The 19332-nt window shown below is 49.0% G+C and overlaps 1 protein-coding gene across 4 annotated transcripts in view; it reads right to left on the bottom strand.

Annotated features, from left to right (window-relative positions):
- KCNT1 (potassium sodium-activated channel subfamily T member 1) overlaps positions 1 to 19332 on the bottom strand; it is a 206083-nt gene that overhangs the window by 34935 nt on the left and 151816 nt on the right. For all 4 annotated transcript variants that reach the window (XM_065418688.1, XM_065418690.1, XM_065418691.1 and 1 more), the window contains 5 exons: positions 17739 to 17802; positions 14453 to 14561; positions 9176 to 9284; positions 5895 to 6044; positions 5331 to 5569 (listed from right to left, as the gene is read on the bottom strand). In XM_065418688.1, coding sequence (XP_065274760.1) covers positions 5331 to 5569; positions 5895 to 6044; positions 9176 to 9284; positions 14453 to 14561; positions 17739 to 17802 — 671 coding nt within the window. The remainder of the gene's footprint in view (positions 1 to 5330; positions 5570 to 5894; positions 6045 to 9175; positions 9285 to 14452; positions 14562 to 17738; positions 17803 to 19332) is intronic.

Below are 19332 nucleotides of genomic sequence, written 5' to 3'. Positions count from 1 at the left end.
CTCAAACTCAGCAGTCACTTTTGGAAATCGTGACCATCGTCAAACGCAAATATTGTTAAATAGCTACAAAAGCGGTGAATGCCACGGTGAACAAAGTGCAGGAGTTCGGCTCGCTCCCCCTTGTTGCTAGCCAACTAGCTGAATGCTGAGTGACCTACTTGCAGAATATAATTTCTATCTATCTCTCATCTGACTTTTGAAAAAGCTCCCACTGAGAACAAGCCAAGTAACAAGAACATCAGCCAGGGCTGTTCAGCGAGGAGCTTTGTGTCTTGCTGCTGGGAGAATCTTTGCAAGTTTATGCTCTTGAGTGTAAATGGATAAATGATTTGTCTGAAATACAGTCTCCTGTTGTGCCTGGGCTTCTCCTGACAACCCCCCCCATTTCAGGCTGCCCAGCGAGAAGCTGGAAATAATGTTCCATGGTATTTTGGAGAAAGTGCATCATGCGCTTCAGAGCCACCTGCGCCATTTGCCAAGTTATGCAAGATAAACATGATTTAAAATGCAGACAACAGAGCCTATTCTTCTGTCCAAGGCCTGGGGTATTTCTGGGAGCAAGTAACTTTAATGCTAATGGACGTGCTGGGCAGTAACACCACTTAGCATTTGCAGGGAGTATTTTCCATCCGAGACGCTAGAGGGGGAGAAGTAGCGTTATCCCTGTTTTACAGTCATAGGTTCCAAGGCCCAAGAGGCCCACTGTGATCATTTAGTCTGCGCTCTATTGCACAGGCCCGAGCACTTCCCCACAATAATTCCTGTTTGACCTAGAGCAGATCTTTTAGAAAAACATCCAGTCTTGATTTTAAAATTGCCAGTGATGGAGACTCCACCATGACCCTTGGTAAGTTGTTGAAAATGGTTAATTACTCTCATTGTTAATGACTCCCACTGCCTGCTTTCCAGCCTGAACTTGTCTAGCTTCAGCTTCCATTGGATCTTTTTATGGCATCCTTTGCCTGTTAGACTGAAGAGCCCATTATCAAATATTTGTTCCCTGTGTAGGTACTCATAGACTGTGAGCAAGTCACCCCTGAACCTTCTCTTTGTTAAACTAAATACTTGAGCTCCTTGAGTCTTATCACTATAAGGCACGTTTTCCAATCCTTTAGGGATGCTTGTACCTCTTCTCTGAACATCTCGCCAATTTATCAACAAACTTCTCGAACTGTGGACGCCAGAACTGGACCCAGAAATCCAGTAGCGGTTGCATCAGTGCCAAATACAGGTGAAAAACCTCTCTACTCCTACTCAATCGTCCCTTGTTTATGCAGTCAAGGAGTACTCCAGCTATTTTGGCCTCAGAATCATACTGGGAGCTCATGTTCAGCTGATTACCCACCTTGACCCCCAAGTCCTTATCCCAGGATAGAGTCCCCCATCGGGGAAGTATGATCGACGCTCTTTGTTCCTAGATGTCTGTATTTACACGTGGCTGTATTAAACCACAGATTGTTCCTTTGTGCCCAGTTTACCAAGAGACCAGATCATCCTGTGTCTGGTGCCTGTCCTCTCCATTATCTAACTCTCCCAATTTTTGTGTCATCTGCAAACTTTAACAGTGATGAGTTTATGTTTTCTTCCAGGTCGGTGGGAAAAAAAAAGTTAAATAGAGTAGGACCTAGAACCGATTCCTGTGGGACCCCACTGAAAACACACCTGGTCCACCCTGATTGCCTGGTTACAATTACATTTTGAGACCTGTCAGTGAGCCAGCATTTAATCCATTTAATGTGTGCCATGTCGATTCTGTATCGCTCTAGTTTATTAACCAAAATGTTGCGTGGTAGCAAGTCAGATGAGGAAACCCAGACAGTGGCTGGGTCGGGAATAGAATCCTAGGAGGAAATGTTCGGGTCAGCTGCGTGCAGAGAGCTAGGTGGGTAAAGCCATGGGCACCCTACCCTTTTTATTCTTTTTATTTATAGTTATATGTATCACCTGAGAGCCCCAGTCATGGGGAAGGACCCCATTGTGCTCAGGGCTGTGCAAACGCAGAACAAAAATACTTTCTCTTGCCATCATTTTGTTACATCTAGGAGAGGTCGATCCAGCCAAACCTTTTTCGTTGGGAATAATTCAATATAGTACTTAGTGATGAATTTTGCTGGCAAGGTTATAGCTCACAGAGACCAGGCAGGAGGATGAATCATAGCAAATACAGCTGAGCCCACTCATGCCATGAGGTTAAAAAGCCATTAGTGACAGAGCCTCACTGCTTTCCGCAGCAAACGAGTGGAACTTCGTTACTATAAGCCCTGGAATTAGGCAGTGAAATATGGAGGGACAGCCTAAAACCAGAGGCCTACAGGGAACTGCTGAAAAGCTGCTGTCTATCCCCTTTGCAATAATGGCAGAGCAGGAGAGCACCTCACAGGCCAAGTACGGGGAGTAGCCAAAACGCAGGCCAGGTACACGCCCATGCTGTGAAGCGAGAGCAGGCATTCCCGTCTGCAGGCTGCTGCTGCTGAGATCTCTGTGACCGATTCACACAGTACCACAGCGCATCCCTTTGTCCCACTGTAAATCCTTTTTACTGTGCAGAGCAATGACCCCGTCCCAGTAGCAATACATCCGAGGCAAACTAATACCTGCCTCATAAATATCCTGTGCTGCAGCAACTCCAATCTCTCCCGGGCATGTTCGAGCACTTCACAAGCAAGGCAGGCCAGGCACAGACGTTACCACGGGTTTGGTCGAACCCTCCTGAAAGGGACAGCTCTGGGAAGCCAGCGCTCCCGCACACGAGGCCTGTAGGGGAGGGGGCACATGGCCTTCCAACCCGGCAGATCCTGGGGACTCATGAGACAGGGGATAGAGGTAGAAGTAATGGACAGCTCCCACCTGGAATGGCTACCTCTCCTTGCTAGTGCTTGGGCCCCCACTCCCCTGGCAATGAGGCTCCAGCAGGAGCCAGGCTGCCATTGGAGGGGTCTCTTGTGGCAGTACAGTAGCAGAGTCTGCTGGTCGCAGCATTAACTCCCAATGGATGTGTCCCGGGGCAGCTGGCCACAATGCCTTCTAGAGAAGCTGGTCCCTGGATCCACCCTTCCTAATGCCCATCATGCACCCACAGAGGGATCTTTGTAGAGCACGGGGAGCTGCTGCAGAGGGGACAAGATGGCCCTAAGCATCCCCTGCGGCCCCTTCTCCGGAGCTAGGAAGGTTAAACACGGGGCCGCCTCCCGGATTTCTGTCTCTCCGGGGTGTGGGAGACAGAGAGCCCATGCATCAAACCCTCTCCCCAAGCCTTGCAGCTTTTCCCAGCACTCAGGAGGGCTATGAAATAGCCGTGAGCCAGGGCGAGAGCAGGGGCCAGCTGCACGACAGAAACATAAAACACTTTAATAACCTGCTTGTGGCATTTCGCTGCTAAGAGCAATTTAAAAACCAACGGTCGTGCACGAGGGGAAATAACAGGAAAGCTCCATTCTAGTGCTCTGGCCCAGTGGCCTTTCTCTACACTCTCCTACTATAGGAACAAAGTGCATGGCAAGACAAGCTTCACTTCGCTGTTTGTTGGGTACCGACTGCTTTTCCCAGCGAGAGCACGTATCATCCTGCACTGGCAGGGAAATGATGCAGGTGCAGTTATAGCGCTTCCCCTCCCCAAGACACGACGCTGCTTGCTTTTGCCAAAGGTAGGCACATGAATGCTCAAGAAGTCACTTCAGGGATTGACTTTGTCTGGAGACAGAAGCTGAAGACCAGGAATAGCGTGTGCAAAAGGATGAGAGAAAAGAGCTCCCTTCTGCTCGACAGCACGTGGTCTGAGCTATTTCAAAAGAGTGAATACACAGACATCTGCTGTGCGAAGGGCCATGTGGGAGTCCATCGCTGGCAATATTTTTAATTGTTTTTTTCCCCCTGCCGCTGTTTTCCTTGTAATAAGCCAACGAGCCGAGTGCTACTGGCTTATTTATTTGTCATCTGCACCGCTGCAGAGTACAAGAGATCCTTCAGTGCAGATTAAAACAAATGTGCCAAAGAGAAATTCGCTCCATTTCTCCAGAGACCAAAAAGGGAGGTGCTGGATTCCCTGCAGAGGGGAAATGGCAGAAAGTTATTTTCCCCTGTGACTCTTCAGCTACTGAACAATAGACAGCAAGGGGGGGGAAGGGAAGTGTCATCCAGAAGCGCATGGAAAGCAGCTATTTCTGCAGCGTAGGGCCGTTGGTAACTTAGAAAGGGAGAGTGTTCAGTAATCACCGTAGGGAACAGAACTGTACAGAGCTTGCTGTTTCCTTGGCAGCCTGGATCTGTAAGAGGATCAATTCATTCCTAAGCCCAGTTGCACCCAGAGCTCCCAGTGAAATCAATAGAATGTGTAACTCAGGGCAGCATTTGTTCCTACTCTATTTTGAAGTAGTACAATATCCTGGCTCTGTCATATTGTTATGACTACTTAGAAATTATTAGCAATTAGCACAATCAGGAAATGCTTAATAGCATGCACTCTTAGCACTTAAGCTTTTTGCAAAATGAGCTAAGCCCCAAGCTCTCTAAGAGGTAGGTGGTGTTATCCCATTATATAGGTGGTGAAACTGCAAACTCCATAGCCAAACCCCATGCTTGCAAACTCCATAGCCACAATTCTCCATCAGTACAGCTCCTACCCGTGTAGCAACAGCGTACGTATGGCTCTGAGCAGGATTAGACAACAGGGTGATACAAATGCACAAGCACAACTGGAGCCCTGTCCACCCTGCAGCCTCCTCTGTTGCTCTCAATGGAAGAGCAGTCCTGGAGGTGAAAAACTGTCTTTGCCAGCAAACAGTGTAGCTACATCAGAGAATGATGTAAGTGACTTGGCCGAGGTCACACAGCACATCACTGGAAGAGGCAGGAGCACAAGCCAGGAATCCTGTCTCCCCATTCTGTACTCTAACCATTAGACAGAACTCTCTGAGACCACTGAAAGTAGCCTGACTTTTTCCAGCTTTCACAACAGTTCAAATTCAGGTTTGGGTTTGGGTCTTGGGTGAAGTTTCTGGTTTCATCCAACCCATAGGCGCTGGGTCATTTGTGTTCAGCAGAAAAAGGATGGCAAAGCACTCACGCTTAGCTGTGAAGGTGTTTCACATCCCAGTAGCACCATGGGGCCATGTGCTCATTACCAGACATCTACCACTCACAAAACTCCTTTGAGCAGAGGGCCTGGTTTTCTACCAGAAAAGGAATTACCCACAGTGGACTCAACAGGAGTTAAAAAACAAACAAACACCATGAAGAACAGAGTGAGGTGTGTGGGAGATATTATTACTCTGCTCATTCACACAGGCTGTGCCGCTTTCCTCTCTTCCATTGGGAGGGCTAGAAGGACTCACCCATACTTGCAATTATGCTGTGAACAGGCAGCCTGGATGGGCCGTCATAGATCCCTCTCCCTGCAAAGCCTTTCTTCTTTTGCTTCTCCTCCTGCTTGAATATGAAGGCAGAGTTCTCCTCCTTGGTGATGTTAATGTAGAAGCAGGTGTCAGACGCCGTCATGATGTGCCGCGGCCCAGGGTTCAGCAGGATGCTCTTGTTCTCTTCCCTCCTGATGCCGATCAAGCAGACGCCATACCTAAGGCAGAAGTACAATGTGGACATTCAAGGCCACACCCTAGAAAAGACGCTTGGTTTCTTTTGCAAAGCTACTGCACGGGCCTCAGCGAACGTGTCACACCAGCGTCACTGACCCAGCGCATGGAAAACGGAAGCAAATGCAAACTCTCCTCTCACTTTGTATCTTTCCAAACCAATATTGGAGGTAATTGGATTAATCCAGTCCCCACTGCCCCGCTATTTACCAAGAGAGTTAAACGACCGCGACATGTAAGACCGGTACCAAAAGCTGCAAGGGATCCCCATGCCAGGGCTTCGAGGTACCGAACCAGGCTGGCTCTCACTTTTTGTGTGCGTGGAAGGCAGCATAGGTGAAGCTTTTCCCTTCGTATTCCATGAAGAACTTGCTGTCCCCCATGCGGATGTGGTACACTTCGTTGCCTGAGCAGCGTCCGTACATCCTTTGCCACTGCTCCGGGGACTCCTGGCCTTCTCTGTAACCAGAGGAACAGAACCCTGCCTGGTAAGGGCTTGTGCTCAGCTCCACCACCACAGTGCGATCTCACTAGGGTTTCCCCCCCATCACTGTGGTATCTGGGCACCTTGCTGGAAGGCCAGCATGCTTTCTGAGCCCATAGCAAGTGGGGGAGCTTGTTTAGGTTAAAGCTATTCTTGTGGGAATTATGGGGCCAGTCCAGGTGGGCCCTTCCAAGGATGTGTCATCGGGGAAGCTGGTGGCCAGGAAGAGAATTGCAGGGGGGAACTGATGAGCCTGCACCTTCAAAATCCATGCCTAAAGTGTCACGCTCGGCAGGCCCTCTGCAGTGAGAGGTGGTGCTGTATTTGCCACCCCGGACTAAAGTGAAGGACATTTGAACACCTCTGCCCCCTGACCCAACTGCTCCATGTGTCATGCAGATTACCGATAACAGCCTCCTGGAATGACTGAAGAAGACCCAAAGTTTGCTCCGCTGTCATCCTGTCTCACAAGTGCCTGAGCAGAAGGGCCTTGGAGTACAGAAATACCCCGGGCAGGCCACAGGGCCCACTCTCTGGGCTAAGCGATGGGGTCGGAAAGGGTGAGGGGAGGCAGCAGTGGCAGGACTCCTCTCCGTGTTGTAACAAATCTCCATGGTTCAGCATTGGAGATCACCCCACCCCTCCCGATCCCAATAGAATGAAGGGACTCCAGCCTCCCTACAGCTACACCCTCCGGGCCAGATCCTCCTCAAAGGACAATTCTTGCCAGCTGAGAAGGATCTGCTCTATACGGTGTTATTACAAGGGACACTGAATGACAGGAGCTCTTAAAGATGAGGCTGCATTTTAAGCCACCAGCACTAAGATCATGGCTGTGTGTATCAATAACCTGCTGCGCTTTCCAGGCTCGTTTTAATTTCGGATTTTAACTGCCTTCCTATTTCATGGGAAAGAAGAAGGCTGAGAGGGGATCTGATTGCTCTGTATAAATACATTAGGGGCATAAATACCAGGCCGGGTGAAGAGCTAGTGAAGCTAAAGGACAATGTTGACACCAGAGTAAATGGATATAAACTGGCCAGGAACAAATTCAGGCTGGAAATTAGCAGAAGGTTTCTAACCATCAGAGGGGGGAGATTCTGGAACAGCCGCCCTCTAGGAGTTGTGGGGGGCAAACAACGTCATTAGTTTTAAAACGTTTTAGTGCAATCGTATGAGGGGGTTGCTTGTAACGGCGCGAGCAGGGCTCAACCGTCCTGGGGCTCCCTTCCGGGTTATGACGTACGCCCCACACTACAAGAAGGATGTGGAAAAATTGGAAAGAGTCCAGCGGAGGGCAACAGAAATGATTAGGGGGCGGGGCACATGACTTATGAGGAGAGGCTGAGGGAACTGGGATTGTTTAGTCTGCAGAAGAGAAGAGTGAGGGGGGATTTGGTAGCTGCTTTCAACTACCTGAAGGGGGGTTCCAAAGAGGATGGATCTAGACTGTTCTCAGTGGTGGCAGATGACAGAACAAGGAGCAATGATATCAAGTTGCAGTGGGGAAGGTCTAGGTTGGATATTAGGAAACACTATTTCACTAGGAGGGTGGTGAAGTACTGGAATGGGTTACCTAGGGAGGTGGTGGAATCTCCATCCTTAGAGGTTTTTAAGGCCTGGCTTGACAAAGCCCTGGCTGGGATGATTTAGTTGGGGTTGGTCCTGCTTTGAGCAGGGGGTTGGACTAGATGACCTCCTGAGGTCCCTTCCAACCCTGATATTCTATGATTCTATGATTCTGCTGCGGAGCTTCAGCCGACCACTGGCCGGGGTCAGGAAGGGATTTTCTTCCCCACTGTATTCTGGGAGGGTATTTTAATCTCCTTCCTCTGAAACATCACGCCTGGAAGTGGAACACTGGACCGGGGTGGCGGTGTGGAACAAGGCTCTGAAGTGGCTCTGAGCATTCTCTCTCTCTCAGGGGCTTGGCCAGCTGGTTCTTGCTCACACGCTCAGGGTCTAACTGATCACCACATGTGGGGTCGGGAAGGAATTTCCCCCAGGTTAGACTGGCAGGGACCTTGGGGGTTTTTCACCTTCCTCTGCAGCATGAGGATTATCTGGGTATATCTCATTTAATCATTTCCCTGCCATTGCAGGGGCCTTGGGCACTGGTGCATCTCGGTCCCTCCTTTTCTCTGCCTCTGGCACATAATAGTCCACTCTCCTGTGGGTCTCATTTACTTTGGTCTCATTTCAGTTGCCGGATTTAGTGGGCGAGTTCTGAGTGGTGTTTGGGGCCTGCGACAAATGGTGCCAGTCCTTAAATCATCCCTCCTGCACGGCGCAGAGTCTGTGAGTGGCCATTTGCTGAGATACGATTGCCACACCCATGACTTCCTGCCAGCCATCTGGGTCTCTCTGTTCCACCGTTCATTACCTAATGTTCCCCTCTCAAGCTGGATCCAAATAAAATGTGTGCAGATTTCAGCTCCAGCTATGTGACTTCTGTACTCATAAGGCAAGTGACACTGTCCCAGTTCAATGAGTCACAGAGGACATTCAAAAGTATTATTCTTTCTTGTAAGATTTATGCTTTTTAACTAGAGATGGGACAGGACCAAGGCCCAGGACACAAGGCGCCAGAGGGAAGGTGATCAGATACAGGGCCGGATCTATAATTATTATTGATCATTGGTAGTCTGATAGCATCTAGAGATCCCAACCAAGATCAGGTAGACGCTGTACAAACATATCATAAGAGATAGTCCCTGCCCCAAAGAACATACAATCTAAAGAGAAAAGGGTGGGAGAAAGGATGCATTTGATATATCTGTCAAATGCATCCTTTCTCCCACCCTTTTCTATTTAGGAACTAAGGCACAAGGAGGCTAAGTGACTGGCCCATGGTCACACAGGTTGGCTGTGGCAGAGCCTTGAATAGACCCCAGAGCTCCTGAGTCTCTGTCCCTTTAACACAAGAGCATCCTTTCCCTCAAGGCAGATTTAAGTTAATATAGATCCAGATCTAAACTTTGTAGTTCAGGCCCAATCTCTATTTTTAACCCAATGCAAATGTTAAGAAGACAACCCAGAGTGAAGAATGTGCAAAAAACATTCCAGCAAACAGAAGACAGTTCATGAGTAAAACACCGGCACTCACTGGCCCCTGGATGTGTGAACCAGCAGGGTGATGAGCGTGGAGGTTGCTGGGCAGACGCAGTTCAAAGCCAGCATGGCGTATTTGCATTCTTCTTCGCAGACCACATGATCTGAAATGAAAAAGACAATTACTACCTTCTGAGCATCACTTTCATTTTTCTGATTTACACACCTCCTACAACTGGTAATGTCCCATGGCTGATCTTCTAGCTAGCCAGTTGCTACGCATGGGAGGCTGGGGGGAGGGGGTGCACAGCACGCACAGCTATTTGAGGATGCTGGAGATCGTTTGTTTTATGTTCCAGTCTCTATGAAGTCAGCGCAGATTGATTAAGCACAGAAGGGGCTGCAGGGAAACACTCAAACATCTTGTTTCCAGTACGTACCATAGACGGTTTCAACTAATCAAAAACCCACCCTGGATGACACATGTGGAGCAATGAAAATTAGAATAAATGCAGGGAGGAAAAACAGATTCACAGAATGGAAACCTGCCAAGTAAACAGAACCCAATCCAGACCCCGCCCCTCCACCCCCGAAGGCAGAGTCAGGGGAGAGGGATGAATTTCAAACCCCAGGGCCTGGTCCAGATTCATTCTATGAAGGACGAGGTATCACACCGACAGCCTAATGACCTATACTCAATCTCAAGTGTCTCTTTCCAGAAAAAAATTGATCATTGTCCAAAATAATAATAATAATAATCTGGTAACATATTTGAATTTAGGCCCAATCCTGCCACTGGTCCCACATGGTAATTTGAGGGCAGAGAGATGGCAGAATTCACGATCCAAATTATGCAAGTTTATCATGGGGATAAACAAACGCTCAGAAGATAAGAAAAGCTTTCTCACTTCATTGTAATTTCCCTGATCACAGATTCTAAACTGTTCTGTACTTTACAACACTGTCGAACCCACAATCCCATTTTGGGAGACTCCCCAGGAAACACTTAAAAGACAAGGACCATACCTAAAAATACAAACACTACATTTTTAAAAGGTTTTCAGAAACTTTTGGCAAGGTTTAAAAGTTTGGTTGTATTTTGAGTTGGTAGATAAGCCTCTGCCCTACCTCATAATGGCCCAGGGGGACTATTCTGCCAGTGACCTAAGTCCGTGACTCACATTAGCATTACTAGCTGTTAGGAATATAAGAACTGTCATAGTGGGTCAGACCAAAGGTCTATCTAGCATGGTATCCTGTCTCCAACAATGGCTCCAACCGGAGCTTCAGGAGGTGTGTACAGAACAGGGCAGTTGGAGTGATCCACCCGTCTTCTTCTCCCAGCTTCTGGCAATCAAGGGGTTTAAGGTCACCCCAAGCATGGGGTTGCATCCCTGGCCATCTTGGCTAATAGCCATTGATGGACCTATCCTCTATGACCATCTCTAGTTATTTTTTTTTTAACCCAGTTATATTTTTGGCCATCGCCCCATCCCATGGCAATGAGTTCCACCGGTTAATTGTGCGTTTGTGTGAAAAAGTACTTCCTCTTGTTTTTATTAAACTCACTGCCTATTTATTTCATCTGGTTTTTCTTTTGTGGGAATGGGTAAATAACACTTCTTTATTCACTTTTCCCACACTATTCATGATTTTATAGACCTCTAGCATATGCCCCCTTAAGCGTCTCCTTTCTAATCTGAACAGTTTAATCATTTCCGTCTCTTTTTGTACAGAAGTCGTTCCATCCCCTTGATCATCTTGTTGCCCTTCACTGAACTTCTTCCAGTTCCACTATGTCCTTTTTGAGATGGAGCAACTCGAACTGGACCCAGCAATCAAGGTGAGGGCACACCATGAATTTATATAGCTGCATTATATAGTTGCATTCTTCTGGCAACTAGCAGAAGTTGCTAGATCGCAGGCCCTGGTTCTCATGGGAGACTTTAATCACCCTGATATCTGCTGGGAGAGCAATACAGCGGTGCACAGACAATCCAGGAAGTTTTTGGAAAGTGTAGGGGACAATTTCCTGGTGCAAGTGCTGGAGGAACCAACTAGGGGCAGAGCTTTTCTTGACCTGCTGCTCACAAACAGGGAAGAATTAGTAGGGGAAGCAAAAGTGGATGGGAACCTGGGAGGCAGTGACCATGAGATGGTCGAGTTCAGGATCCTGACACAAGGAAGAAAGGAGAGCAGCAGAATACGGACCCTGGACTTCAGAAAAGCAGACTTTGACTCCCTCAGGGAACAGATGGGCAGGATCCCCTGGGAGAATAACATGAAGGGCAAAGGGGTCCAGGAGAGCTGGCTGTATTTTAAAGAATCCTTATTGCGGTTGCAGGAACAAACCATCCCGATGTGTAGAAAGAATAGTAAATATGGCAGGCGACCAGCTTGGCTAAACAGTGAAATCCTTGCTGAACTTAAACGCAAAAAAGAAGCTTACAAGAAGTGGAAGATTGGACAAATGACCAGGGAGGAGTATAAAACTATTGCTCAGGCATGCAGGAATGAAATCAGGAAGGCCAAATCACACTTGGAGTTGCAGCTAGCAAGAGATGTTAAGAGTAACAAAAAAGGTTTCTTCAGGTATGTTAGCAACAAGAAGAAAGTCAAGGAAAGTGTGGGCCCCTTACTGAATGTGGGAGGCAACCTAGTGACCGAGGATGTGGAAAAAGCTAATGTACTCAATGCTTTTTTTGCCTCTGTCTTCACGAACAAGGTCAGCTCCCAGACTGCTGCACTGGGCAGCACAATATGGGGAGAAGGTGACCAGCCCTATGTGGAGAAAGAAGTGGTTCGGGACTATTTAGAAAAACTGGATGTGCACAAGTCCATGGGGCCGGATGCGCTGCATCCGAGGGTGCTAAAGGAGTTGGCGGATGAGATTGCAGAGCCATTAGCCATTATTTTTGAAAACTCATGGCGATCGGGGGAGGTCCCGGATGACTGGAAAAAGGCTAATGTAGTGCCCATCTTTAAAAAAGGGAAGAAGGAGGATCCGGGGAACTACAGGCCAGTCAGCCTCACCTCAGTCCCTGGAAAAATCATGGAACAGGTCCTCAAGGAATCAATTATGAAACACTTAGAGGAGAGGAAAGTGATCAGGAACAGTCGGCATGGATTCACCAAAGGGAAGTCGTGCCTGACTAACCTAATTGCCTTCTATGATGAGATAACTGGCTCTGTGGATGAGGGGAAAGCAGTGGATGTGTTATTCCTTGACTTTAGCAAAGCTTTTGATACAGTCTCCCACAGTATTCTTGCCGCCAAGTTAAAGAAATATGGGCTGGATGAATGGACTGTAAGGTGGATAGAAAGCTGGCTAGATCGTCGGGCTCAACGGGTAGTGATCAATGGCTCCATGTCTAGTTGGCAGCCGGTTTCAAGCGGAGTGCCCCAAGGGTCGGTCCTGGGGCCAGTTTTGTTTAATATCTTTATTAATGATCTGGAGGATGGTGTGGACTGCACTCTCAGCAAGTTTGCAGATGACACTAAACTAGGAGGCGTGGTAGATACACTAGAGGGTAGGGATCGGATACAGAGGGACCTAGACAAATTAGAGGATTGGGCCAAAAAAAACCTGATGAGGTTCAACAAGGATAAGTGCAGAGTCCTGCACTTAGGACGGAAGAATCCCATGCACTGCTACAGACTAGGGACCGAATGGCTAGGTAGCAGTTCTGCAGAAAAGGACCTAGGGGTCACAGTGGACGAGAAGCTGGATATGAGTCAACAGTGTGCTCTTGTTGCCAAGAAGGCTAACGGCATTTTGGGCTGTATAAGTAGGGGCATTGCCAGCAGATCGAGGAACGTGATCGTTCCCCTTTATTCGACATTGGTGAGGCCTCATCTGGAATACTGTGTCCAATTTTGGGCCCCACACTACAAGAAGGATGTGGAAAAATTGGAAAGAGTCCAGCGGAGGGCAACAAAAATGATTAGGGGTCTGGAGCACATGACTTATGAGGAGAGGCTGAGGGAACTGGGATTGTTTAGTCTCCAGAAGAGAAGAATGAGGGGGGATTTGATAGCAGCCTTCAACTACCTGAAGGGGGGTTCCAAAGAGGATGGAGCTCGGCTGTTCTCAGTGGTGGCAGATGACAGAACAAGGAGCAATGGTCTCAAGTTGCAGTGGGGGAGGTCCAGGTTGGATATTAGGAAACACTATTTCACTAGGAGGGTGGTGAAGCACTGGAATGCGTTACCTAGGGAGGTGGTGGAGTCTCCTTCCTTGGAGGTTTTTAAGGCCCGGCTTGACAAAGCCCTGGCTGGGATGATTTAGTTGGGAATTGGTCCTGCTTTGAGCAGGGGGTTGGACTAGATGACCTCTTGAGGTCCCTTCCAACCCTGATATTCTATGATTCTATGATTCTATGATTATGATATTCTCCGTCTTATTTTCTATCCCTTTCCTAATAGCTCCTAACTTTCTGTTTGCCTTATCAGTGTTGAATTTCATCTGTCATTTTGCTGCCCAGTCACCCAGTTTTGTGAGATCCCTCTCTTCAGTCAGCTTTGGACTTAATTACCATGAATAATTTTATAACATCTGCAAACTTTGCTTCTTCACTGTTCACCCCATTTTCCAGCTCATTAATGAATATGTTGAATAGGACTGGTCCCAGTACAGATCCTTGGGGGACCCCTTGTTCACCTCTCTGCATTAGAACACCTGACCATTTATTCCTAACCCTTTGTTTCCTATCTTTTAACCAGTTACTGATCCACCAGAGGACTTTCCCTCTTCTCCCACGACTAATTAGTTTCCTTAAGAGCCTTTGGTAAGGGACCTTAGCTAAGGCCTTCTAAAAATCCAAGTACATTTTATCGATTGGATCACCCTTATCTTCATGCTTGTTGATACCTTCAAAAGAATTTAATAAAACGGGGAGGCGTGATTTCTCTTTATAAAAGCCGTATTGCTTCTTCCAACAAATTGTGTTTATCTATGTGTCTGATAGTTCTGTCCCTTAATATAGTTTCTACCAATTTGCCCAGTCCCGAAGTTAGGCTTGTCAGATCGCCTCCGGAGCTCTTTTTTTTAATTAAATTTAATTCCTGTGCTGTGACAGGCAGAGGATGGATATCTGCTAGAAGGACCAAGAAACTAGAGGAGATCACGCCACCAGGGCAGTGGCAACTCCGGCAGCGAGAGGTTCAGATTGGTGGCTGGAAGAAACACGGGAACCCATTGGTGGCGAGTAGCAGCGAATATTCGGGAACATCTGTAGATTGGTGGCTGTGTTCAGCAATAAGTCTCCCCTCAGGGCTCCTGGCATGAGTAAGGCAGGTGGATCTGGCCCACATCTGCTCACACCAAACTCACCAGCAAACTTGACATGAAACTTGTTTTCAGGCTTTAGAATCTGAACGTAGAGGGGGCAGTTGGGAGCAAAATCCTTCACAGCCCAGGCTCTCAGGATGGTCTGATGGTCCTGATGAAAGAGAAAGCCAAGAGCAACGCTATAAGCATCCCTCCGGCAGCTCAGTAGGTTCCAGCACCTCCATGTTTTAGGCTTAATTCACAAGCAATAGTGCCTTGTGATCACAGAGAGACAAGCACAGGCAGGCTCACTGCAAACACCCAACCCTCCCAGGCTGCCCCTCCAGAACAAATGTGGAGTCTGGAAGCGAAACAGGAAAAATAAACTGAGTTCAGTCTAGGATTTGCAGATTTCCTGTGGGGTCCTTTGAATAGCCCAGCCTTAACCTCCTGGCATCCCAGACCGGTAACTGATTTGCTATATACACAGAATCAGATAAAGGCCATACACACAGGTACATGTTGGAATCTGGGTCATCCCAATACCAGCACAGAGGGTTACATACCTGCCCCAGGGATCTGATGAGAAGATATGCCTGAAATCTTGGTAAATAATAATTCAATATGAACTATCCCCGCTACGTGAGGAGTGCCACCCTACGCTGAACTTGTTCTGTGGCTACTATTCAAGGGCGGGTTCCTTCCTGGCTAAAGAAAACAGACCTACAAGGGGTCCTAAGGAGACCCTGACTTTCACTCTGCAGGTCACTTCCTCCCACCTCAACCCGGTGTGTCCTTCCCCAGGCACCCCTGTTCATTCTCCAACCAGAGGGCAGCAGGCAGACCAGGCCTCTCGTTTAGCTGGTTCCAGTGATGTATTCAAACCGTATCATCATTTCCCTCCAGAGTTTTTTAGAGGATGCACTTAAATTCAAGTGACAGAACCCCAGCCCTCTTGATCTTAACACACAAGCTTCTACTGCCATCTCTGTTAGCAGCCGGCTTGTCAATCTCTGTGTTACACATTTGTTATTGCAAGGGTTTTAGTCACGCTATTCCCTGAACCATGAGGCGTGGTCACCCTTCGCCTGTTCTCTGTAATGTTACTCAAGGTACATTTACACCGCAATAACCGACCCTCCTCCCCCCCTCCCCCCCGCCACAGCACTGGGTCTTGGAGCCTGGATCAGCTGACTCGGGCATGTGGAGCTGAGGCTGCAGGGCAAAAAATAGCAGTGTAGATGTTCGGGCTTGGGCTGGAAGCCTGCAAGGGCCTGGGTCTCCGAGCTCAGGCCCAAAGGTCTGCACTGCAATTTTCAGCCCGAGCCTGAGTCAGCTGATCTGGGCCAGCCGCAGCCGTGCCGTGGGGCTTTTATTGCAATGGAGACGAACCCTGACTCTGAAATCTCCCAGCTCCCTGTTGCAAATGCGGGCCTAGGCACAGGGCGTCCAGGGCACTGCAAGGACCTTGGCACAATGATGTTGATGAGAGATTAAATTTCAGCCCTCAGAGCTCTCTCAATGGGGAACTCTAATGCAGAGACTCTGGATCCATTGAGAGCAGCCCCTCGTTTCTGAACGATTTCCATTGACGTTTCTGGTGATTCACACTGGGCCAAACGGTGAAGTCTTTACTGTCTCCTTACTCAGGAGTTAGCCTAGTAGGAGGATGCCTTGGGGACCTGGCCCCTGGCAGGTTTTTTCAAGCCCACGTGTTCTCTCTCATGACCCTCTTCCCCTTCCCTGAGGCCATGGCAAAGTCACAGTCCTGACCGGATGGCAGCCCACACACTTGCATGGCAACCGTGACTGCAAACCGGTCTGTGACCTCACTGCAAATCCCAGCGAACGCATCTCTCCTGCCCCACGGGAACATAAAGCCAGCAGGAGTTCACTGCTCGCCAGAGACATTCTGCTCTTCCCACCAGGGGCTACAGCCCAGTCAGGCCAATAGTGGGAGCAAAGTTTCAGTCCAGAATAAAACGAGACAGAGGAGAAACGTGTCCTGGAACCACACAGAGCAGTCTGTCATTGAAAAGCCAGCGTGGCTGCAGCTAGTCAGACGCTGTCTCCCCCGGCCTGTCTGGAGAAACTGGCAGCACTGCGGCTTTGTTCCAGTTTTATGCACCAGCCGATGAGACAACCTGACACACACAGACTATCATGAAAGCAGCAAGACCAGCAAATAGGAACATGGGAATCCTTTCAGCAGTACGGACACAGCCCCTCGGCACATGCATGAACATGGAAAAACACCCTGGGTGTAGAATGCCACCGTATTTTAATGCAGTGGTTCTCGTCCTTTGCCATACTAGGACCCCTTTGCATACCAGCGCACCCGCCTCCCCCAAGGACTATCCCTTTCGTCCAGCCAGGACCTCTCGCTTATTTAGCACTAGGGGGAGAGCTGAGTGAGTTGTGACCTCCTGATAGCTGTTCATGACCCACCCCTGGGTTGAGAACCTCTGTTTTATTGCACCCCAGTTTGGCGTGTGGGTCTGACTCATTCTGGTGGCAGGTATTCGGGTACGGAGTCAGCCCCTGTGGTCAGCCCCTCTGGTCGCACAACCAAATTGGCCCCCAACCTCTCCTACTGCTCTTCCCAACGTCAGTGTCTTGTCTTGGTGTATCATAATTTCTTTGCCACCTGACGCTTCTTGTGGATAATCCCACGAGTTGTGATCTAACTTTCCACCTGGTCTCCTTCCCACAGCTTTATCTGGGCACGGTAAGAACATGCATTTCAGGATCACCGTCAGATACCTTGCTTCCTAATTCCGATTTCTTTAGGCCTCTCTTCTTGGGTATTTTTTTCGCTGCATGCAGGGTGAGGACGTTTCTAGCTCACACAGTTCAAGGTGATCCCCAAAGCCCCAGCTCTGCCAATCCCAGCGTATGCACCACGAACACAAATGACAAAAGCATCATGAGGCAGCAAAATGTCACCACGGCATGCCTGGCTGGGGAGTGGTAGACAGCCTGTTGATGAATGCACCTGATGTTTTGGACACTTAGGAGAGAAACATTGGACTGACCATAGTGGCTCAGGACTTCCTCCAGTCCAGTAGTTCTGTCTTCAAGAGCGGATGCTTCAGAGGAAAGAACAGGAATCCCTGCCCTAGGAAGGGACGGGATGACTTGCCCCAGGCAATGTAAATTAGTATTAGCATTATAAGTTTGTTAGCACCCATAACCAGAGGTCCATAGAGCGAAACCAGACTCTGCTAACTGCCACCTCCTTTCAGGGGAGGGCCTTTGGCCTGGGTTATGCAGGAGGTCAGACTAGTTTATAATGGCCCCTTCTGGCTTTAACAGCTATGATGCGCCAATAAACCCAGCCCTGTCTTACCGCGGCCGTGCGGTCCGCCTCGTTTCGACTGCTGAGAATGAAACAGGCCTCTCCGTTATCCATCCTGAAAACACAAAGGGTTCTGTGATCACACACAGCCAGCGAGCTTCTTCATCTCACAGGCACTCAGCTACAGAGTCCGCTGGCCTAGTTTCTGGGTGGTCAGAAAAGACGGCACACCTGGGCACTGCTAACATTTGCCGGGAATCGGGTAACCAGCCCTCCTGCCCATCCCTGTCACATTACAAGAGGAGCAGAGGTAACCTACGAGAAGGCCATTTCATGCTGCTGTTAGTAAATTAAATACAGCAAACTGGGAACAGCAGGGATGTTATAAAGGGCCTGATCCCAGTTGTACCAGTCAAACTGTGCGCATACTGTTCCCTTGGGGACAGGGACTTGATCATTTCTGTGAGCATCCTGTGGTTACGGGCTGGACACCGCAGGGGAAAACCTCAAGGGGACGCTGGGGTTGGTGTGTGTCTGTCAGTAGCCAGCGCAGAGACAACACGGTCGGCGGCTTGCATAGCTAGAGGCTTTTGGTTTCAGGGAGCTGAGCTACAGGGGGCACAAATGAGGCTGTTTCACGTGAAGGGCAGGTAGCGGCGAGGTGCCTCACAACCCTGAGTATCTCTGGGGAGCGTCACGCCACCCCCCCCTGAGGAAGCCGACAGGACTGCGAGCAGATGGCTGCTCTCTGCACAGGCGGGTGTGAATGCCACAGAAAGCCATCCGGTATTTCTCCACGGTTTTATTTCAGCTGTGGGAGGACCTGGCAAGGCTCAGGTAATTAAACAAGGGAGCTTCTGGTTCTGGCAGGCGACAGACATGAAACACTTGGTGAACAGTGGAAAGCAGCTCTAATTGCCATAGGTCGTATCTCTGCATCTGTCTTGTCTAGTTAGACGGCAAAGTTAACTTGGGTGATCAGCACACGGGTCGGAGCACCCACGTTGGGCTAGCCCGCGTGCGAGCAGCCACGCTGCAGAGCCAGACTCGAGTGTGCCCATTGACTGCGTCCACACTGCCACCGCACGCCCTCGTGTGAGGCACTAGGACTTTGGGGGCATATCCCCAAACTCTTAGCTCTGCAGAAAACTCAGCGGCTCTATGAGTCTTTCCCAGTGAATTGTGGGAGAACTTGTCTGACACATGGGTGGGGGGGAATGTGAGAAGGCACTGGAGGACTATCAGCGCTCAAGTGATTTAGCCTCCATTTGATTGCAAAGAGGGGAGGCTACCATGGGGTTAGCCTATCCCCCACAACAGGCCCGCTAGCCTGAATGCAAAGCACCAGCATGCTCAGGGGAGAGAGTTTTGTATGAAGACAGGAGACAGATAAGGGGCTACACCCAAGTAAAAGCCGGAGTTAACTCTGCAGTGAACACATGCCCCAGGTTTGTATAGTGCCTAGCACAAATAGTGCCGGGCCTCGGCCAGCCCCTAGGCACTGTTGTAATAAACACGATTAATAATAAACGTGCACCAGGCAGGGCAGCGGGGATGGGTCATTGCTTCTTAACGTGCTGCTTTGGAAAGCTACTCTGCATCAGGATCCTGCCCAGACTTGTCTGACACAGGTAGTGCCTTGAGT

The sequence above is a fragment of the Emys orbicularis genome, chromosome 18 (assembly GCF_028017835.1).
Source record: "Emys orbicularis isolate rEmyOrb1 chromosome 18, rEmyOrb1.hap1, whole genome shotgun sequence".
NCBI lineage: Eukaryota > Metazoa > Chordata > Testudines > Emydidae > Emys > Emys orbicularis.
Note: the sequence above shows the minus strand (reverse complement) of the source record. Positions and strands in the feature narration are given on the sequence as shown.